The 19,691-nt window shown below is 37.6% G+C and overlaps 2 protein-coding genes across 2 annotated transcripts; both read left to right on the top strand.

Annotated features, from left to right (window-relative positions):
- Positions 1–3,182: 3,182 nt before the first annotated feature.
- Olfr1055 (olfactory receptor 1055) lies at positions 3,183–4,223 on the top strand. Its single transcript, NM_001310551.1, has one exon. It carries the CDS (start codon positions 3,183–3,185, stop codon positions 4,221–4,223), a length of 1,041 nt encoding a protein of 346 aa, NP_001297480.1.
- A 13,369-nt stretch (positions 4,224–17,592) lies between these two features.
- On the top strand, positions 17,593–18,531 carry Olfr1054 (olfactory receptor 1054). Its single transcript, NM_147019.1, has one exon. The coding sequence runs from the start codon at positions 17,593–17,595 to the stop codon at positions 18,529–18,531; it is 939 nt and encodes a 312-aa protein (NP_667230.1).
- The last annotated feature ends 1,160 nt before the right edge of the window (positions 18,532–19,691 follow it).

Here is a 19,691-nt window from a genome sequence, read left to right as displayed (position 1 = left end):
ATATATTTTAAAAGTAAATTAATTGATGAAGGCAAAGATGTTGGAAATAAGAATAACATTTCTGATGTTCTTTTTATGAGTCACAGGGCAATTCATGGCAGAAAATATGCTAGAAGACTTTTCTAAAAACTGAAAATATTTCCTTTTAGTTGCTGCTATATAATCTTGGTTCTCATTACATGGATATGTTAATCTTATTAAAATTTAAATTATTTTTTCAGGATTTGTAAACCTGTATTATACTTAGAGAATTAATTCAAAATATCGCAAAATATAGAAAAATAGAAAAGTTTTTGAAATAACCTGGTTTATAATATCCTGTATTAAGGTTTTGCCATTGCAGCTGTAGTCATAACCCTATAAAACACAACTTCTTTAGGCTATCATTAATATGTCTTAAGGTACAATGACTTGGTTCTACGTATCTGAGATACAATAGAGTTAATAAAGAGCAGTGGTAGGAGATATCGCCCATAATACTCCAACATAGAAACATAAGTATCAATCATATAATTATCAAATGTCTCATGGGCTCTTTATGAAACTTTCCAATGCCCAGGCTGAATTAGTAAATTGTTTTTCTTTGACTCCGGAAGAGCCCCGAGGGGGTCGGAGGGAAACTCATAAGTCATTCTTATGGTGTTGAGAGCTCACAAGAAAAATGCATCAAAGATTCCTCATTAGAAGTGAGTACCCCATATTTGTTTTCTGAACCTCCTCCTAGGAGTCTAAGTCATAGCCTGTTACAAGTTTCTGATTTCTAGACTTTATTATGTTACAATAATCTGCTTTGAAAAACAAAGTCAAGAACAACAGTTTTGAGTTAATTCTGCCCATGGTAGAAAGGTATATCTTCCTTCTTCATTTATATGTAGGTCACAGTACCATTTGTTGTACGGACTCATTTTTCTCCACTGAATACCTTCTACAGAATTTGAGCATGTATGTATACAAATAGTGCTTGAGCTTATCATAGTCCAGAATGTATGTGTTTATCCTTTGTGAAACATTATGCTTGTAATGTAACCCATCTTAAACTTTTGTCATTGCTACTGTAGGCATAAACTTATAAAAACGATTTTATTAGAATATCATTAATATGTCTTACAGGTACAATGATGTGGTTCTAAATTTCTGAGATACAGGAAAGAAGAGTAAAGAAAGAGCAGTGTGGCTAAAATTAATATCTAAATTTAAGAGCTAAAATCAGAATATATGATTCTTCTAACCCTTATTTTTTCTCTTTGCTACCTTGGAAATTCTTAGGATTCCATCTAAATTTTATTACTGACTTTTAAAAATCACTTTCAAAACTGTCACAAGAATTTGATAAACTAGTTGGTTTTCTGGATAATTTTGATATAAGCAGCTATAAAATTATTCTCCAATAAATAAATGATATTTTAATTCATTACAACATTTTCTTTATTTCATCAATATTTTGTATTTTTCAGAATATAAATCTTTCTTAGATATATATATGCATGTGTATATATGTGTATGTGTATGTATATGTGTATATATATATGGAATTGATTTCTGTACAATGTTTTCATGCCCTGAATATTTACTGAATTTGTTTTAGTGTTTTAATTTATTTTCAAGTTTGATTAGGTTCTGCTAATGCTTAACTGTGAGATATTTTCCATATAAACATATGTTTGAACACTTTGTTCCTAAGTCATGATACTATCTTGTTAGGTTGTAGAACCTGGTAGACTGTTCATACCTGGCAGACACAGACTTTCTGTGGTAAATATTCAGAGTTACAAGCCAGCCCTGACACTAGACAATTCACACTGCTTCCTTATTTACCATCATATGGGATGGGTAAGAAGACCCAGTTCCTTGTTGCACAGACATAAATCAGTGCATTTTCCATCCTTAGCCTATAATGATATAATATGTCCCTCAAAGTATTAGTCAGTATAAATCCTTCCAGCATTAATTTCTTCTCAAACCTTTGAACACAGCAACAAGAAAAGTAGCTAATATGGGCTGCTTGATTTTTTCTTAAGAAAATCAACAAAATCATGATATCGCTGAATACAACTATTTTATGCCTTTGTTTATAATTTAGAAATTTCCATTTGTTTGTTCTATAATTTAGCTGGCATTAGTTCTAGAATAATGCAAAATCACATCTTCCCTCAGGTCCCTCTTTGCTTTCTTTTAAGTCATAAGCTCTATTTCCTTTAATTGATGCTACATGTATGTATATAAATATACATACATATATTCCCAAATAAAACCAACACAGTTGGTTTTAAAGTTTAATCTTTTATAATTACTGCTGCATTTTATATTTCAATATTTTATTGATTTTTAACTCAGAATCATAATCATAACTTTGATTCATATTCATGAGAAATACTTTTAGTTCTCTTGCCATACAGTAGATTTAATTGTAACAGTTTGATAACAAGGCAATTTTGGCTATGTAAATAAACAGCAAGTATATTTGATGCTTTATACATTCTGGTATCTCATGAGTAGGAGTGGTGTTTCTTAGACTTTTAGTAGAATTCATTTCAGTGACACTGCTGATGCTTCTTATCCATATTGGAAATAACATTTAAAATATGACATATCTTTAAGACCAAATGCTTCATTAAAAATATTCCAGATAGTATTCGTTGATTTGTGCTTTATTTTGTAAAGATTTTACTAGTTGTGATTTATAAACAAATCACTTGATTATAGAACCAAGTGTAAATTTTCAAAGTATGATGCCTCTTTTCTAATGAATGAAAATATGGCATGGATTTTTACTATAAAATGCATATCATGGTTTAAGAAAATTTTCTCCCATTGACAGAAAAGTGTTCAGTTAGTTTCATGCTGAATTTTTTTCTTACTTATATTTTGGCATTATCTTATATAACAATCAAATGACCCATGTCAGAATTTTTAGCAAAAGCTTCATAATTTCTATCTATATTAACTTATAAAACAATTTTGTCATTGCTTTAGGCTTTAAGATATAAAATTTAAAAAATAGAATCATAGTAATCTTATGTATATGTGTTAACATATAAAATGATATAATGCATATTCATACTATATAGTAAAATAGGTATTGTATATAAACACGAAAATGCAATGTTCTTACTGTTGGAACTTAATATGATTAATAATTATCTTTGTATTTTTTACCAGAATAAATTTCCTGAGTAGTCTAGATGGATACGTACAATCTTACAGTACTGAAGTATTTCATTCTAACCGGAATCACAGATCTCCCTGAACTGCAGGCCCCTTTATTTGGACTCTTCCTCATTATATACATGATCTCTGTTGTAGGTAATTTGGGCTTGATCATCCTCACAAAAATAGACTCTAGACTTCAGACACCTATGTACTTCTTCCTCAGACAGCTCTCTCTCACTGACCTTGGTTATTCAACTGCTGTGGGGCCTAAGATGTTAATAAATTTTGTTGCTGATCAACCTACAATTTCCTATATTTGGTGCTCAGTCCAGCTGACCTTCTTCAGCATATTTATCACCACTGAAGTTTTCATTCTGTCAGCCATGGCCTATGACCGCTATGTAGCCATCTGCCATCCACTACTGTACACAATCATCATGTCACAAAGATTATGTCATGTTCTGGTGGCAATACCTTACCTCTATAGTGTTTTTATATCTTTATGGACCATTATCAAGATTTTCACTTCATCATTTTGTGGCCATAATATCATCAGGCATTTCTACTGTGACAGTCTGCCGTTGATATTGATGTTATGCTCAGACACACATGAAATTAAGCTGATAATTTTAATCTTTGCAACTTTTAATTTGATTTCTTCTCTTCTGGTAGTCTCCATATCTTATATCTTGATCCTTGTGTCCATTCTCAGGATGAACTCTTCAGAGGGCAGGCACAAGGCCTTCTCAACGTGTGGCTCTCATCTGACAGTGATAGTTATATTCTATGGTACTCTATTTTTCATGTATGCACAACCAAAATCCATTCACTCCTTTGAGACTGGTCAAGTCGCATCTTTGTTCTATACACTGGTTATCCCCATGCTGAATCCTATGATCTACAGTTTGAGGAACCAAGAGGTGAAGCAGGCCTTGAATAGAAAATGGAAAATGTGTGTGAATATTCTATTTTGTTGGGAGCCGCGCCCACATTCGCCGTTACAAGATGGCGCTGACAGCTGTGTTCTAAGTGGTAAACAAATAATCTGCGCATGTGCCAAGGGTATCTTATGACTACTTGTGCTCTGCCTTCCCCGTGACGTCAACTCGGCCGATGGGCTGCAGCCAATCAGGGAGTGACACGTCCGAGGCGAAGGAGAATGCTCCTTAAGAGGGACGGGGTTTCGTTTTCTCTCTCTCTTGCTTCTTGCTCTCTTGCTTCCTGCACCCTGGCTCCTGAAGATGTAAGAAATAAAGCTTTGCCGCAGAAGATTCTGGTCTGTGGTGTTCTTCCTGGCCGGTCGTGAGAACGCGTCTAATAACAATTGGTGCCGAATTCCGGGACGAGAAAAAACTCGGGACTGGCGCAAGGAAGATCCCTCATTCCAGAACCAGAACTGCGGGTCGCGGTAATAAAGGTTCCCGTAAAGCAGACTGTTAAGAAGGATTCAACTGTATGAATTCAGAACTTTTCAGCTGGGGAACGAGAGTACCAGTGAGTACAGCTTTACGAGGTAAGTCCGATCTTGAACTTTCTAACGAAATTCAAGACAGTCTATCAGAAGTAAAGTGGAATATGTTTGGCCTTGAATTTTTTCTGGTGTTAGGAGCCCTTTTGTTCCTTTTCACATGTTATCAAGTGGTTAAGATAGGGAAAATTCTAGAGGAAATTCAGGACAAGCTATCAGAAGTAAAGCGGGGAGAGAGAGTAGGAGCAAAGAGAAAATATGGTACACAAAATAAGTATACAGGCCTTTCCAAGGGTCTTGAACCCGAGGAAAAGTTAAGGTTAGGTAGGAATACCTGGAGAGAGATTAGAAGAAAAAGAGGAAAAAGGGAAAAGAAGAAAGATCAATTAGCGGAGGTCTCTAGGAAAAGGAGCCTGTGCTCATCGCTGGATGGGCTCGGGGAGCCAGCTCTTAGTAGCTCTGAAGCAGGTGAAGAATCCTCCTCTGAGGAAACAGACTGGGAGGAAGAAGCAGCCCATTACCAGCCAGCTAATTGGTCAAGAAAAAAGCCAAAAGCGGCTGGCGAAGGCCAGTTTGCTGATTGGCCTCAGGGCAGTCGGCTTCAAGGTCCGCCCTATGCGGAGTCCCCGCCCTGCGTAGTGCGTCAGCAATGCGCAGAGAGGCAGTGCGCAGAGAGGCAGTGCGCAGACTCATTCATTCCCAGAGAGGAACAAAGGAAAATACAACAGGCATTTCCGGTCTTTGAAGGAGCCGAGGGTGGGCGTGTCCACGCTCCGGTAGAATACTTACAAATTAAAGAAATTGCCGAGTCGGTTCGTAAATACGGAACCAATGCTAATTTTACCTTGGTGCAGTTAGACAGGCTCGCTGGCATGGCACTAACTCCTGCCGACTGGCAAACGGTTGTAAAAGCCGCTCTCCCTAGTATGGGCAAATATATGGAATGGAGAGCGCTTTGGCACGAAGCTGCACAAGCGCAGGCCCGAGCAAACGCAGCTGCTTTGACTCCAGAGCAGAGAGATTGGACTTTTGACTTGTTAACGGGTCAGGGAGCTTATTCTGCTGATCAGACAAACTACCATTGGGGAGCTTATGCCCAGATTTCTTCCACGGCTATTAGGGCCTGGAAGGCGCTCTCTCGAGCAGGTGAAACCACTGGTCAGTTAACAAAGATAATCCAGGGACCTCAGGAATCCTTCTCAGATTTTGTGGCCAGAATGACAGAGGCAGCAGAGCGTATTTTTGGAGAGTCAGAGCAAGCTGCGCCTCTGATAGAACAGCTAATCTATGAGCAAGCCACAAAGGAGTGCCGAGCGGCCATAGCCCCAAGAAAGAACAAAGGCTTACAAGACTGGCTCAGGGTCTGTCGAGAGCTTGGGGGACCTCTCACCAATGCAGGCTTAGCGGCCGCCATCCTCCAATCTCAGAACCGCTCCATGAGCAGAAATGATCAGAGGACATGTTTTAATTGCGGAAAGCCTGGGCATTTTAAGAAAGATTGCAGAGCTCCAGATAAACAGGGAGGGACTCTCACTCTTTGCTCTAAGTGTGGCAAGGGTTATCATAGAGCTGACCAGTGTCGCTCTGTGAGGGATATAAAGGGCAGAGTCCTTCCCCCACCTGATAGTCAATCAACTGATGTGCCAAAAAACGGGTCATCGGGCCCTCGGTCCCAGGGCCCTCAAAGATATGGGAACCGGTTTGTCAGGACCCAGGAAGCAGTCAGAGAGGCGACCCAGGAAGACCCACAAGGGTGGACCTGCGTGCCGCCTCCGACTTCCTACTAATGCCTCAAATGAGTATTCAGCCGGTGCCGGTGGAGCCTATACCATCCTTGTCCCCGGGAACCATGGGCCTTATTCTCGGCCGAGGTTCACTCACCTTGCAGGGCTTAGTAGTCCACCCTGGAGTTATGGATTGTCAACATTCCCCTGAAATACAGGTCCTGTGCTCAAGCCCTAAGGGCGTTTTTTCTATTAGTAAAGGAGATAGGATAGCTCAGCTGCTGCTCCTCCCTGATAATACCAGGGAGAAATCTGCAGGACCTGAGATAAAGAAAATGGGCTCCTCAGGAAATGATTCTGCCTATTTGGTTGTATCTTTAAATGATAGACCTAAGCTCCGCCTTAAGATTAACGGAAAAGAGTTTGAAGGCATCCTTGATACCGGAGCAGATAAAAGTATAATCTCTACACATTGGTGGCCCAAAGCATGGCCCACCACAGAGTCATCTCATTCATTACAGGGCCTAGGATATCAATCATGTCCCACTATAAGCTCCATTGCCTTGACGTGGGAATCCTCTGAAGGACAGCAAGGGAAATTCATACCTTATGTGCTCCCACTCCCGGTTAACCTCTGGGGAAGGGATATTATGCAGCATTTGGGCCTTATTTTGTCCAATGAAAACGCCCCATCGGGAGGGTATTCAGCTAAAGCAAAAAATATCATGGCAAAGATGGGTTATAAAGAAGGAAAAGGGTTAGGACATCAAGAACAGGGAAGGATAGAGCCCATCTCACCTAATGGAAACCAAGACAGACAGGGTCTGGGTTTTCCTTAGCGGCCATTGGGGCAGTACGACCCATACCATGGAAAACAGGGGACCCAGTGTGGGTTCCTCAATGGCACCTATCCTCTGAAAAACTAGAAGCTGTGATTCAACTGGTAGAGGAACAATTAAAATTAGGCCATATTGAACCCTCTACCTCACCTTGGAATACTCCAATTTTTGTAATTAAGAAAAAGTCAGGAAAGTGGAGACTGCTCCATGACCTCAGAGCCATTAATGAGCAAATGAACTTATTTGGCCCAGTACAGAGGGGTCTCCCTGTACTTTCCGCCTTACCACGTGGCTGGAATTTAATTATTATAGATATTAAAGATTGTTTCTTTTCTATACCTTTGTGTCCAAGGGATAGGCCCAGATTTGCCTTTACCATCCCCTCTATTAATCACATGGAACCTGATAAGAGGTATCAATGGAAGGTCTTACCACAGGGAATGTCCAATAGTCCTACTATGTGTCAACTTTATGTACAAGAAGCTCTTTTGCCAGTGAGGGAACAATTCCCCTCTTTAATTTTGCTCCTTTACATGGATGACATCCTCCTGTGCCATAAAGACCTTACCATGCTACAAAAGGCATATCCTTTTCTACTTAAAACTTTAAGTCAGTGGGGTTTACAGATAGCCACAGAAAAGGTCCAAATTTCTGATACAGGACAATTCTTGGGCTCTGTGGTGTCCCCAGATAAGATTGTGCCCCAAAAGGTAGAGATAAGAAGAGATCACCTCCATACCTTAAATGATTTTCAAAAGCTGTTGGGAGATATTAATTGGCTCAGACCTTTTTTAAAGATTCCTTCTGCTGAGTTAAGGCCTTTGTTTAGTATTTTAGAAGGAGATCCTCATATCTCCTCCCCTAGGACTCTTACTCTAGCTGCTAACCAGGCCTTACAAAAAGTGGAAAAGGCCTTACAGAATGCACAATTACAACGTATTGAGGATTCGCAGCCTTTCAGTTTGTGTGTCTTTAAGACAGCACAATTGCCAACTGCAGTTTTGTGGCAGAATGGGCCATTGTTGTGGATCCATCCAAACGTATCCCCAGCTAAAATAATAGATTGGTATCCTGATGCAATTGCACAGCTTGCCCTTAAAGGCCTAAAAGCAGCAATCACCCACTTTGGGCAAAGTCCATATCTTTTAATTGTACCTTATACTGCTGCACAGGTTCAAACCTTGGCAGCCGCATCTAATGATTGGGCAGTTTTAGTTACCTCCTTTTCAGGAAAAATAGATAACCATTATCCAAAACATCCAATCTTACAGTTTGCCCAAAATCAATCTGTTGTGTTTCCACAAATAACAGTAAAAAACCCACTTAAAAATGGGATTGTGGTATATACTGATGGATCAAAAACTGGCATAGGTGCCTATGTGGCTAATGGTAAAGTGGTATCCAAACAATATAATGAAAATTCACCTCAAGTGGTAGAATGTTTAGTGGTCTTAGAAGTTTTAAAAACCTTTTTAGAACCCCTTAATATTGTGTCAGATTCCTGTTATGTGGTAAATGCAGTAAATCTTTTAGAAGTGGCTGGAGTGATTAAGCCTTCCAGTAGAGTTGCCAATATTTTTAAGCAGATACAATTAGTTTTGTTATCTAGAAGATCTCCTGTTTATATTACTCATGTTAGAGCCCATTCAGGCCTACCTGGCCCCATGGCTCTGGGAAATGATTTGGCAGATAAGGCCACTAAAGTGGTGGCTGCTGCCCTATCATCCCCGGTAGAGGCTGCAAGAAATTTTCATAACAATTTTCATGTGACGGCTGAAACATTACGCAGTCGTTTCTCCTTGACAAGAAAAGAAGCCCGTGACATTGTTACTCAATGTCAAAGCTGCTGTGAGTTCTTGCCAGTTCCTCATGTGGGAATTAACCCACGCGGTATTCGACCTCTACAGGTCTGGCAAATGGATGTTACACATGTTTCTTCCTTTGGAAAACTTCAATATCTCCATGTGTCCATTGACACATGTTCTGGCATCATGTTTGCTTCTCCGTTAACCGGAGAAAAAGCCTCACATGTGATTCAACATTGTCTTGAGGCATGGAGTGCTTGGGGGAAACCCAGACTCCTTAAGACTGATAATGGACCAGCTTATACGTCTCAAAAATTTCAGCAGTTCTGCCGTCAGATGGACGTAACCCACCTGACTGGACTTCCATACAACCCTCAAGGACAGGGTATTGTTGAGCGTGCGCATCGCACCCTCAAAACCTATCTTATAAAACAGAAGAGGGGAACTTTTGAGGAGACTGTACCCCGAGCACCAAGAGTGTCGGTGTCTTTGGCACTCTTTACACTCAATTTTTTAAATATTGATGTTCATGGCCATACTGCGGCTGAACGTCATTGTTCAGAGCCAGATAGGCCCAATGAGATGGTTAAATGGAAAAATGTCCTTGATAATAAATGGTATGGCCCGGATCCTATCTTGATAAGATCCAGGGGAGCTATCTGTGTTTTCCCACAGAATGAAGACAACCCATTTTGGGTACCAGAAAGACTCACCCGAAAAATCCAGACTGACCAAGAGAATACTAATGTCCCTCGTCTTGGTGATGTCCAGGGCGTCAATAATAAAGAGAGAGCAGCGTTGGGGGATAATGTCGACATTTCCACTCCCAATGACGGTGATGTATAATGCTCAAGTATTCTCCTGCTTTTTTACCACTAACTAGGAACTGGGTTTAGCCTTAATTCAGACAGCCTTGGCTCTGTCTGGACAGGTCCAGACGACTGACACCATTAACACTTTGTCAGCCTCAGTGACTACAGTCATAGATGAACAGGCCTCAGCTAATGTCAAGATACAGAGAGGTCTCATGCTGGTTAATCAACTCATAGATCTTGTCCAGATACAACTAGATGTATTATGACAAATAACTCAGCAGGGATGTGAACAAAAGTTTCCGGGATTGTGTGTTATTTCCATTCAGTATGTTAAATTTACTAGGGCAGCTAATTTGTCAAAAAGTCTTTTTCAGTATATGTTACAGAATTGGATGGCTGAATTTGAACAGATCCTTCGGGAATTGAGACTTCAGGTCAACTCCACGCACTTGGACCTGTCGCTGACCAAAGGATTACCCAATTGGATCTCCTCAGCATTTTCTTTCTTTAAAAAATGGGTGGGATTAATATTATTTGGAGATACACTTTGCTGTGGATTAGTGTTGCTTCTTTGATTGGTCTGTAAGCTTAAGGCCTAAACTAGGAGAGACAAGGTGGTTATTGCCCAGGCGCTTGCAGGACTAGAACATGGAGCTTCCCCTGATACATCTATGCTTAGGCAATAGGTCGCTGGCCACTCAGCTCTTATATCCCATGAGGCTAGACTCATTGCACGGGATAGAGTGAGTGTGCTTCAGCAGCCCGAGAGAGTTGCAAGGCTAAGCACTGCAATGGAAAGGCTCTGCGGCATATATGAGCCTATTCTAGGGAGACATGTCATCTTTCAAGAAGGTTCAGTGTCCTAGTTCCCTTCCCCCAGGCAAAACGACACGGGAGCAGGTCAGGGTTGCTCTGGGTAAAAGCCTGTAAGCCTAAGAGCTAATCCTGTACATGGCTCCTTTACCTACACACTGGGGATTTGACCTCTATCTCCACTCTCATTAATATGGGTGGCCTATTTGCTCTTATTAAAAGGATAGGGGGAGATGTTGGGAGCCGCGCCCACATTCGCCGTTACAAGATGGCGCTGACAGCTGTGTTCTAAGTGGTAAACAAATAATCTGCGCATGTGCCAAGGGTATCTTATGACTACTTGTGCTCTGCCTTCCCCGTGACGTCAACTCGGCCGATGGGCTGCAGCCAATCAGGGAGTGACACGTCCGAGGCGAAGGAGAATGCTCCTTAAGAGGGACGGGGTTTCGTTTTCTCTCTCTCTTGCTTCTTGCTCTCTTGCTTCCTGCACCCTGGCTCCTGAAGATGTAAGAAATAAAGCTTTGCCGCAGAAGATTCTGGTCTGTGGTGTTCTTCCTGGCCGGTCGTGAGAACGCGTCTAATAACACTATTTAAATTGTAAAATTGTAAGATAGAATAAGAAGAAAATATACAATATCTTATATGTAGTATAACTAATATTACTTTAGCTATGTAATGTTATTGTCTTTTGGAATAGTTATATGCTAAGTACAGATATAAAGAAAATTTTTGGTCAATTTTGAATTCAAGTTAATCTTTTTCATATGATATATTGCCTCTTTATATATTCGTATGTTTTAATGTAAAGTTTTATTTGGATTCCATTTCTACATGTCATGCCATATAGCCTATTTCTTGTTTGCTTCCAATAAACTAATTTAAGCTAAACATTTGATTTCTTCATTGTGCTTTCATCTCTAATGACTAATGCCTAATATTGTAAAATATATGACAAGTATAAGTGCAAAATCACATGATATATAAAATTCTGATAGAAATCTTAGATGGTGAAAATATGCCTGAGACAAGACCAGCAAGGATAAGTATTTCTATCCTTGATATTTAAAAAAGACAAAAAAGACAAAAAAATAGTTCCTTACTTAAATGTGGAATCTAAAAACTCTCACCAAGTGGATCCTTCCTCACAGCATTTTTTATACTCTATGGAAGTTTAATATAATTTCACTGTATCCACAATCTAGTTATTTTGTATGCAATGTAAAAGTAGCTTCTCTCTTTTTACTCTGCCATCTCATGTTGAATACCTTGATCTCTAACTTGAGAAATAAAGATGTAAAATATCTACTACAAAGGACATAGAAAATTGTTGAATACCTTTTCTTAATGTTAATGTGATTCTAGTAAGTCATTATATGGATGTCACTCTTTGTTTATAAGCCTGAAGAGGAGGAGCAAACCCAGATGAATCTACATATTTGTAGTTTTCTTGCCATTTATTCACAGAATCAATGTGCTACAAATATAATCAGGACCAGATAAGCAAAATTACTTCCTTAAGAAAGAGATGAATTATAAATATAGTTATTAATGAAATATTTTTTGTGAATTTAAATAGGTTCTGGGTACATTTGATCAAAACTGCAAATAACAGAATCACTGTGCAGTATCATGTGAGGGAGTAGATATTATGGGAAATTAAAATACTTTTCATAATTTTTAAGTTATTCTAAATAAAGTCATGTCCATGTATGTTTATATAACTGTATTTTGTATACTTCTCCTCTTTTAAACTTTATAGTTCTCTATGTTATTTAAACTCAAGATTATGAGTGGTAAAGGGAACGTGGACATCTAAATATTGTAAATATCTACATGCCTAACAGGATAACTAAGATTCTCATGTATTTCCTTTAGACAGAAGCAATTAAGGGTCAAAATTTTTGAGATGGGTAGTAGGCCTCATCCCTCAATGGAGGGCCAGGTCTAACCTCTGGATATGGTCATTTATAGGGTCTTTCTTCCCTTTGTTGGGTATTTCAGCTAATGTCATCACTGCTGAGTCCTGGTAGCCTCTTGCTTTCCTGGCATCTGGAACTTTCTGGTGGTTACCCTCACCATTCCCTACACTTCTCTGTTCAATATCCTAACCCTTTGTACATTTCCTTGTCTTCTCAATACCTGATCTTGTCCCCCACTTCTTCCCTCCCTCTCCTCTCTTCCTCCCAAATCCCTTCTACCTGCTACCTTACATGATTATATTGTTGCCCCTTCTAAGTAGGACTGAAGCATACAGGGTCAAAGAGTGGAGCAGAGACTGAAGAAAAGGCCATCCAGAGACTGCCACATCTGGAGATCCATCCCATAAGCAGCCACAAAACCCAGACACTATAGCTGATGCCAAGAAGTGCTTGCTGATAGAAGCCTGACATAGCTGTCTCTGAGAGGCTTTCCCAGACTTGACCAATACAGATGTGGAAGCTTGCAACCACCAATCAGATTGAGAATGGGAACCCCAATGGAGGAGTCAGGAGAAGGACTGAAGGAGCTGAATAACAAGATCAACCAACTGGACCACTCCCCCCCGCCCCCCATTCCCTGAGCTCTTAGGCACTAAGCCACCAACCAAAGCATACACCATAGCTCCAGCTGCATATGTAGCAGAGGATGACCTAATCTGGCATCAATAGGAGGGGACGCTCAGTCTTGTGAAGGCTTGATAACCCAGCATATGGGAATGCTAGGGTGGTAAGGCAGGAGTGGGTGGGTGCATAGGGAGAGCACTCTCATAGAAGGAGGGGGAAGGGGGAAGGGATAGGGGGTTTGTAGAGAGGAAACTGGGAAGTTAGATAACACTGAAATGTAAATAAATAAAATAACCAATAAAAGAAAAGAAAAAGAAAAAGAAAAAGAAAAAAAAAGATAGAAAGCAATCCTGCTCTTTTGCAAGACCCTGACTAAAAACTTCCACCTTGGCTGCTTCAGAGAGGACCCAGCCTGGACTAATTTCCCAGCAACGATTTTATTAAGTACAAACAGACTTTTTATACCTTTAGCAGAAATAGAATATGATGCTAATTTCCAGAATCAATACAGTTTTAGCTGCCAGGAAACAATGATGTTTGCAAGTTTTGAAGGGTACAGAAGTTTAGTATCTAAGATGAACTGTCCAGTCAGCTTTCTTGCTTCCCTGAATACTAAGGAATCGTACAGAGAAATACTAAGTGTTTCAAACACTCATTGTCTGAGGGCATGCATCGATCTTTCAGGAACTGGAAGGTACATTGTGCAACCTAAGCCATGGACTCTCACCAGAAAAATCTATGACATGGGCCTCTTGAGGCAGCTAGGCCAAACCTAGTTCACTGTATATGTGTTTTGGTTTTGGCTTTTTTTTCTTTCTTTCTTTTTAAATAAGAAACTTTCTTTCGCCTTTAATCCCAGCATTCAGGAGGCAGAGGCTGGCAGATTTCTGAGCTCGAGGCCAGCCTGGTCTACAAAGTGAGTTCCAGGACAGCCAGGGCTATAAAGAGCAACCCTGTCTTGAAAAACCAAAAAAAACAAAAAAACAAAACAAAACAAAAAAAAAAAGAAAGAAAGAAAGAAAAAAACTTTCATTACCTCCATGGAATTACAGTGATCAAATGAGGAGAAACAGAATGAAATATCTCAATGTTCATGATAGTTTCATTGTATAGTCTTGTGTGGAGGATATCAGTGGAGGAACAGCACTTAAGGCACTTTTCATTGTGTTTAAATTAATTCAAGGATGGCTATTTTGGAAGAGGTACAATTATTAGCTTATACTGCTTTTATTTGGAATAAAAAAAATGAGTAAAGTAGATCTATATAATTACTAGTTAGCAATGGTTTGACTTGTAATTGTTCATTTTATGGTTAAAATTGACAGGCCTAAAGATTGACCAAAGAGTCAATAATTATTATTTCTTTGTTTGTGTTCTGATTTATTAAAAGATATTAATCCTTGAAAGGGCATACTGAAGGAGGCTTTTAGGAATAAATAGGCATGGAGATACCTCTTGTGTCCTCAACTAAATACATAGAGCTACATGCAACTAAGAAAATCTGATAATGAGAGATATAGTCCACACATGAAAGACATCCCACACAAAAGACTTCCTAAACTGGTTACCCAGTAACCAGTGGCCAGCCCTTAAATCACATGCATACAGGGAACACAATGTGGTAGCAGGTTGTATTTACACACACACACACACAGACATACATAAATGCACACATTTACATACTTAGGGATAAATTTTTCTGTGTATGCTATTTGTGTATTTGTGGGTGTGTACTTGTAAAAAAAGAGTTTTAAAATTCTATGAATATGAAAGAGAACAAAAGAGGAGCTCACAGAAAAATGGATGGAGGAAAGAGAAAGGAGAAATTATGTAATTATATTTTAATTTTAAAAAGAAAATCCATTCATACACATAAAGTCATTTTATAATATATTTATAATAAAATGATGTATACAAATTTCTCTATATGAATGATTACATATGGAATATATATTATTCAATATATGTTATATAATATACATTTTATATATTATGTATATTAAATATGTACTACACACACACGTGCACACACACATTTTGGCCAGACCCACTGGTACTTCACAAGTATTCTCAGAAATTTCTTAGTTTCCATATGACAAACACAGAGAGACATTGACATAGAGACAGACTCAGAGAGATAGAAAGACACAGTGGGAGAGTTAGTTTGAATACTACTCTTTAAAGCTTCCTAAATGATTCACCTGTAATTAATGTTCCTAACAGGCAATTACTGAGCAAAATCTAAACACTATCATACTCTCAAATACTGTAGGGACAAAAAAACTAATTGCATGTCATTTCCTAATAAATATCAAGTCTCCAAAGATTAAAATAGATAGATTCATGAATTGATTTAAGCAGTGTAAGGAGGGCTTGCCAGAACCAGACAGAAACATCGTAGATGTCATTGTAGGTAGCGAATGAAATATTTCTATAAGGTCTTATGCTATATACGTACACAATCCTTCAATAATGTGTGCTGAGCTATCACTCTGTGATGTCTGCATACAAATAGCTCTCTGCATTTATAGTTTGAAATTATAGTGTGGGTTAAGGAGCTATATGCTCATAATAATCTCGAAGTCAGAATGATATTATTTTCAGTTGGTTAGTAAATTTAAATGCAAATTTTTAGGCTCTCTTGAAATTCCAAATATTTAGACAATTGATTAATTTCTTTTAGAAAACACTTCAAACTTCAATTATTGTTTAAATAGATGTTCAGATGTACTTCTTTCACTATATATTTAAAAGTAAAATGAAAGTTATTTTTGATTTTCCATCAAAAAAGCATGATTAGTAAAATAAATATATTAAAGTGCTCAGATATATATATCAGTGATGCAGCATACACAATACACTTTCATTTTCATGCTATCTGACACACTCCAAGAATAACTTTAAAAACAATATTAAGTAAACAGGGTATTATGAGTAAATTATTTTTCTTTTCATGGAATTCTAAGGAAAAGAATTATTTTTTATCATATATAGATAACATTTATTTTTATTGAAATTGTTATTGAAAACACACAGTATAATCTATTTTTAATGATTTTATAAAAAGACAAAAAAACTAAATATATTCTTTATCATATCTCCTGTAGTTATCAGGCAATTCAATTGGATCTAAGTTTCTATATTTCTCAAAGGAGGAAGACATGCGTGGATACTGGTAAGCAATAAGTAGGTCCTATGATCATAAGTAACATTTAATCAATTTAGTTTCAAGTTATAATTAATGAGATGTAAGTTTAATGCAATGAGATGTGTGGTTTTACTTTCCTCACAGTAAACTTAGAGCCTTTTCCTACCATTTTATTTACCAATTATTATTTCGGTGTATTGCTTGTTTTGTCTCTTAAGGCAATTTTGTTGCTCAAAATATCTATAAAGTAGGAGACTAGTTGGTAGGTAGTTTATTCCTTCATCATCTCAGAAATCCCTCAAGGACAGGTTAGTTATACATCCATAAGTATAATGTTCTTTAGTAAACAGCATTTTTGCCAAAATAAACTTTTGTTAGAATTATAAACTAAGATAAAGCACTGATAATATTGATGAATAAACATATATATATATTATATATATATATACACACACACAGAATTACTATAAATGTTATAGTGAAAAATATTAAAGAACAAAATACAGCTGATATAAATTTATACACTAAGTCTCTTAATATCCATTCAGATGTTTAATCTGAATTTATGATATATTTTCATATTTTAGAATTTAATTAATTACTTTATTAATTTATTATGTATAATAAATGATTGGCTGAATGTATGGGTTGTACTATGTCAGTGGCTGGTGCCCTCAGAAACAAAAAGGGGACATAAGAAATACTGCGTCATGAGTTAAATAAGCATCATATGGATACTGTGAGTGAAACCTGAATCCTCTGAAGAGGAGCAATTAATCTTAATGGCTGAACCAATGCCACTGTTCTGTTTCTTATTCAGACACTATCCAATATTTATCAATTTTATCTAGGTTATAAGACTTCCTGGAATAAAGTCTTCATGGTGTTCTACTTTTAATGATAAGTGTTCTGCTTTTAATGAGTATTTCTATTAATGATAGTCACTATAATTTGAGGTTTGCAATTTTACATTAAGTTAAATATTTCATCATATTGTTGAAAATAATTCATAAAACCCAAGTATAACATTAAAAATGGCCTCATAGAAATAACTCAGAATATTTTAAACAGTACAAGAATAATATATATGAAAATAAAATTTTCATATTATAAATGAATTGTATAATTATATATGAAAATAAATTTTATAATATTGATTCTACATTGATATGTAATTTTCCATTTCTAACTTTGTTTGCACATTGTAAATTCTCCCAGGTGGTAATGCAGAAAAGCTACTGAGTAGGCTGATGTATCAATCCAGAACAGAATTTGCTCTAAGCCTAGATGGAGAAACGCAACCTCACAGTAGTGACTGAATTCATACTGATGGGCATCACTGACAGGCCTGAGCTTCAGGCTCCATTGTTCGGCTTGTTTCTCATCATCTATCTGATCTCACTGTTGGGCAACATGGGCATGATCATCCTTACCATGGTGGACTCCCGATTGCAAACACCCATGTACTTCTTTCTCAGACATCTGGCTATCACTGATCTTGGTTATTCTACAGCTGTGGGACCCAAAATGCTGGAAAATTTTGTTGTCAATCAGAATACAATCAGTAATCATCTTTGTGCAATACAGCTAACTTTCTTTCTTGTGTTCATCATTTGTGAACTCTTTATTCTCTCTGCAATGTCCTATGACCGCTATGTGGCCATCTGTAAGCCTCTACTCTATACTGTCATCATGTCCCATAGGGTATGCTGGGTCCTAGTGGCAGTTCCTTATTTCTATAGTGTCATTATTTCTCTTCTAATAACTATAAAAATTTTTGCTTTACCTTTTTGTGATTACAGGATCGTTAGTCATTTCTGCGATAGTCTCCCTTTAATATCATTGCTCTGTTCTAATACACATGATATTGAAATTATAATATTGATTTCAGCGGGGTTTAATTTGGTTTCATCTCTCGTGGTACTCCTCTTTTCTTATCTACTCATTCTTATAGCCATTTTTAGAATGAATTCAGCTGAAGGCAGGCAGAAAGCTTTGTCTACTTGTGGATCCCACTTGACAGTGGTCATTGTCTTCTATGGGACTTTGATATTTATGTATGTGCAGCCCAAATCAAGTCACTCATTTGACACTGATAAGGTGGCTTCCATCTTTTATACTCTGATTATCCCCATGTTGAATCCCTTGATCTATAGTCTAAGGAACAAAGATGTAAAATATGCCCTAGAAAGGTTGTGGAAAATGTTAGGCAATATTTTTTCTTAATGTAGTACACCAAATGAACCTTGTAAATTGTATTATGGGAATTTTCTATTCTATGTGTGTATTTAATTTAATAGAAATTAAAATAATATCTGACGTGTATTTATCTATTGTCTTAAAATTTGCACCCACCATTAATTGTTCTAAATAAATCAGTGAAAATTTACAAAAAGATGTATTTTCAGTCAAGTTTGTTAACTTTTGAAAGAAACTTCATGTTTGATAAAGGAATGACCAAGTATAAGGAATAGTTTAATTTTCTCTAGTTGTCAGATAAATAAAAACAAAAATGAAAATGAGTCTGGGTTATTTTTCCTTTACATACGTTTTCATATGGTGTGTGTGTGTGTGTGTGTGTGTGTGTGTGTGTGTGTGTGTGTGGCCAGGGGAAAGGGCACATACAAACTGTGGGGTGCAAAGGCTGGAGTGCTTCTGAGGGTGGGCTGAAGTGGGGGTGTTGCTTCCCCCGAATCCTCTTAGCACTCTTCAAGTGCGTTACGGTGTGTGACATACTCTCAGATACAGAGATGACTAAATATGGGGAGTCAGATGTTTGTGGCTCATCTTTGACATTAGGTTCCTTGGAGACTTGTAACATTCATTTGTGGTAGGAGTCAGAGTGTTGTCTTTGTCTCCTTTGTCTTCACCTTGTCTATTATGGAAATAATAAAATTGTGTTTGTTGCTTTGAAAAAAAAGAAAATGAGATGCTGTCTCTACACATGTCATTTTTTATTTTATTTTATTTTTTTATCTTATGTTATCATTGAAATGGGCCCTGGATGACCTGTAACTCTCTACATAGACTATAATGGTCTTCAAATCACTGAGGTCCAAGTGTCTCTGTCTCACCAATACTAAAATTAATGTTATTTACCACCATACCTGGGTCTTATTACCATATTTTAAAGTAGTGAAGTATCATTGCTTCTCCTCTAAGATTCATAATCTCACTAGCCACAAGCAATGAACTATGATTACAGTACCAGACATAATTTGTCTAATTCAGTGGGCCCTAAGTCCAATGAGAGAGTTGTTACTGCCAAGATATAAATGTCAAGATCTTACCTTAAGTGGGAGTGCATGTCTACACGATTTAGTCTTAAAGGAAATGGGGAAATAGTTCAATTTAATGGATGGACTCTGAATGGGAAAAGATTGATT

This window comes from Mus musculus, chromosome 2, assembly GCF_000001635.26.
Source record: "Mus musculus strain C57BL/6J chromosome 2, GRCm38.p6 C57BL/6J".
Classification (NCBI taxonomy): Eukaryota; Metazoa; Chordata; class Mammalia; order Rodentia; family Muridae; genus Mus; species Mus musculus.
This window is presented reverse-complemented; position numbering and strand designations above follow the sequence as displayed.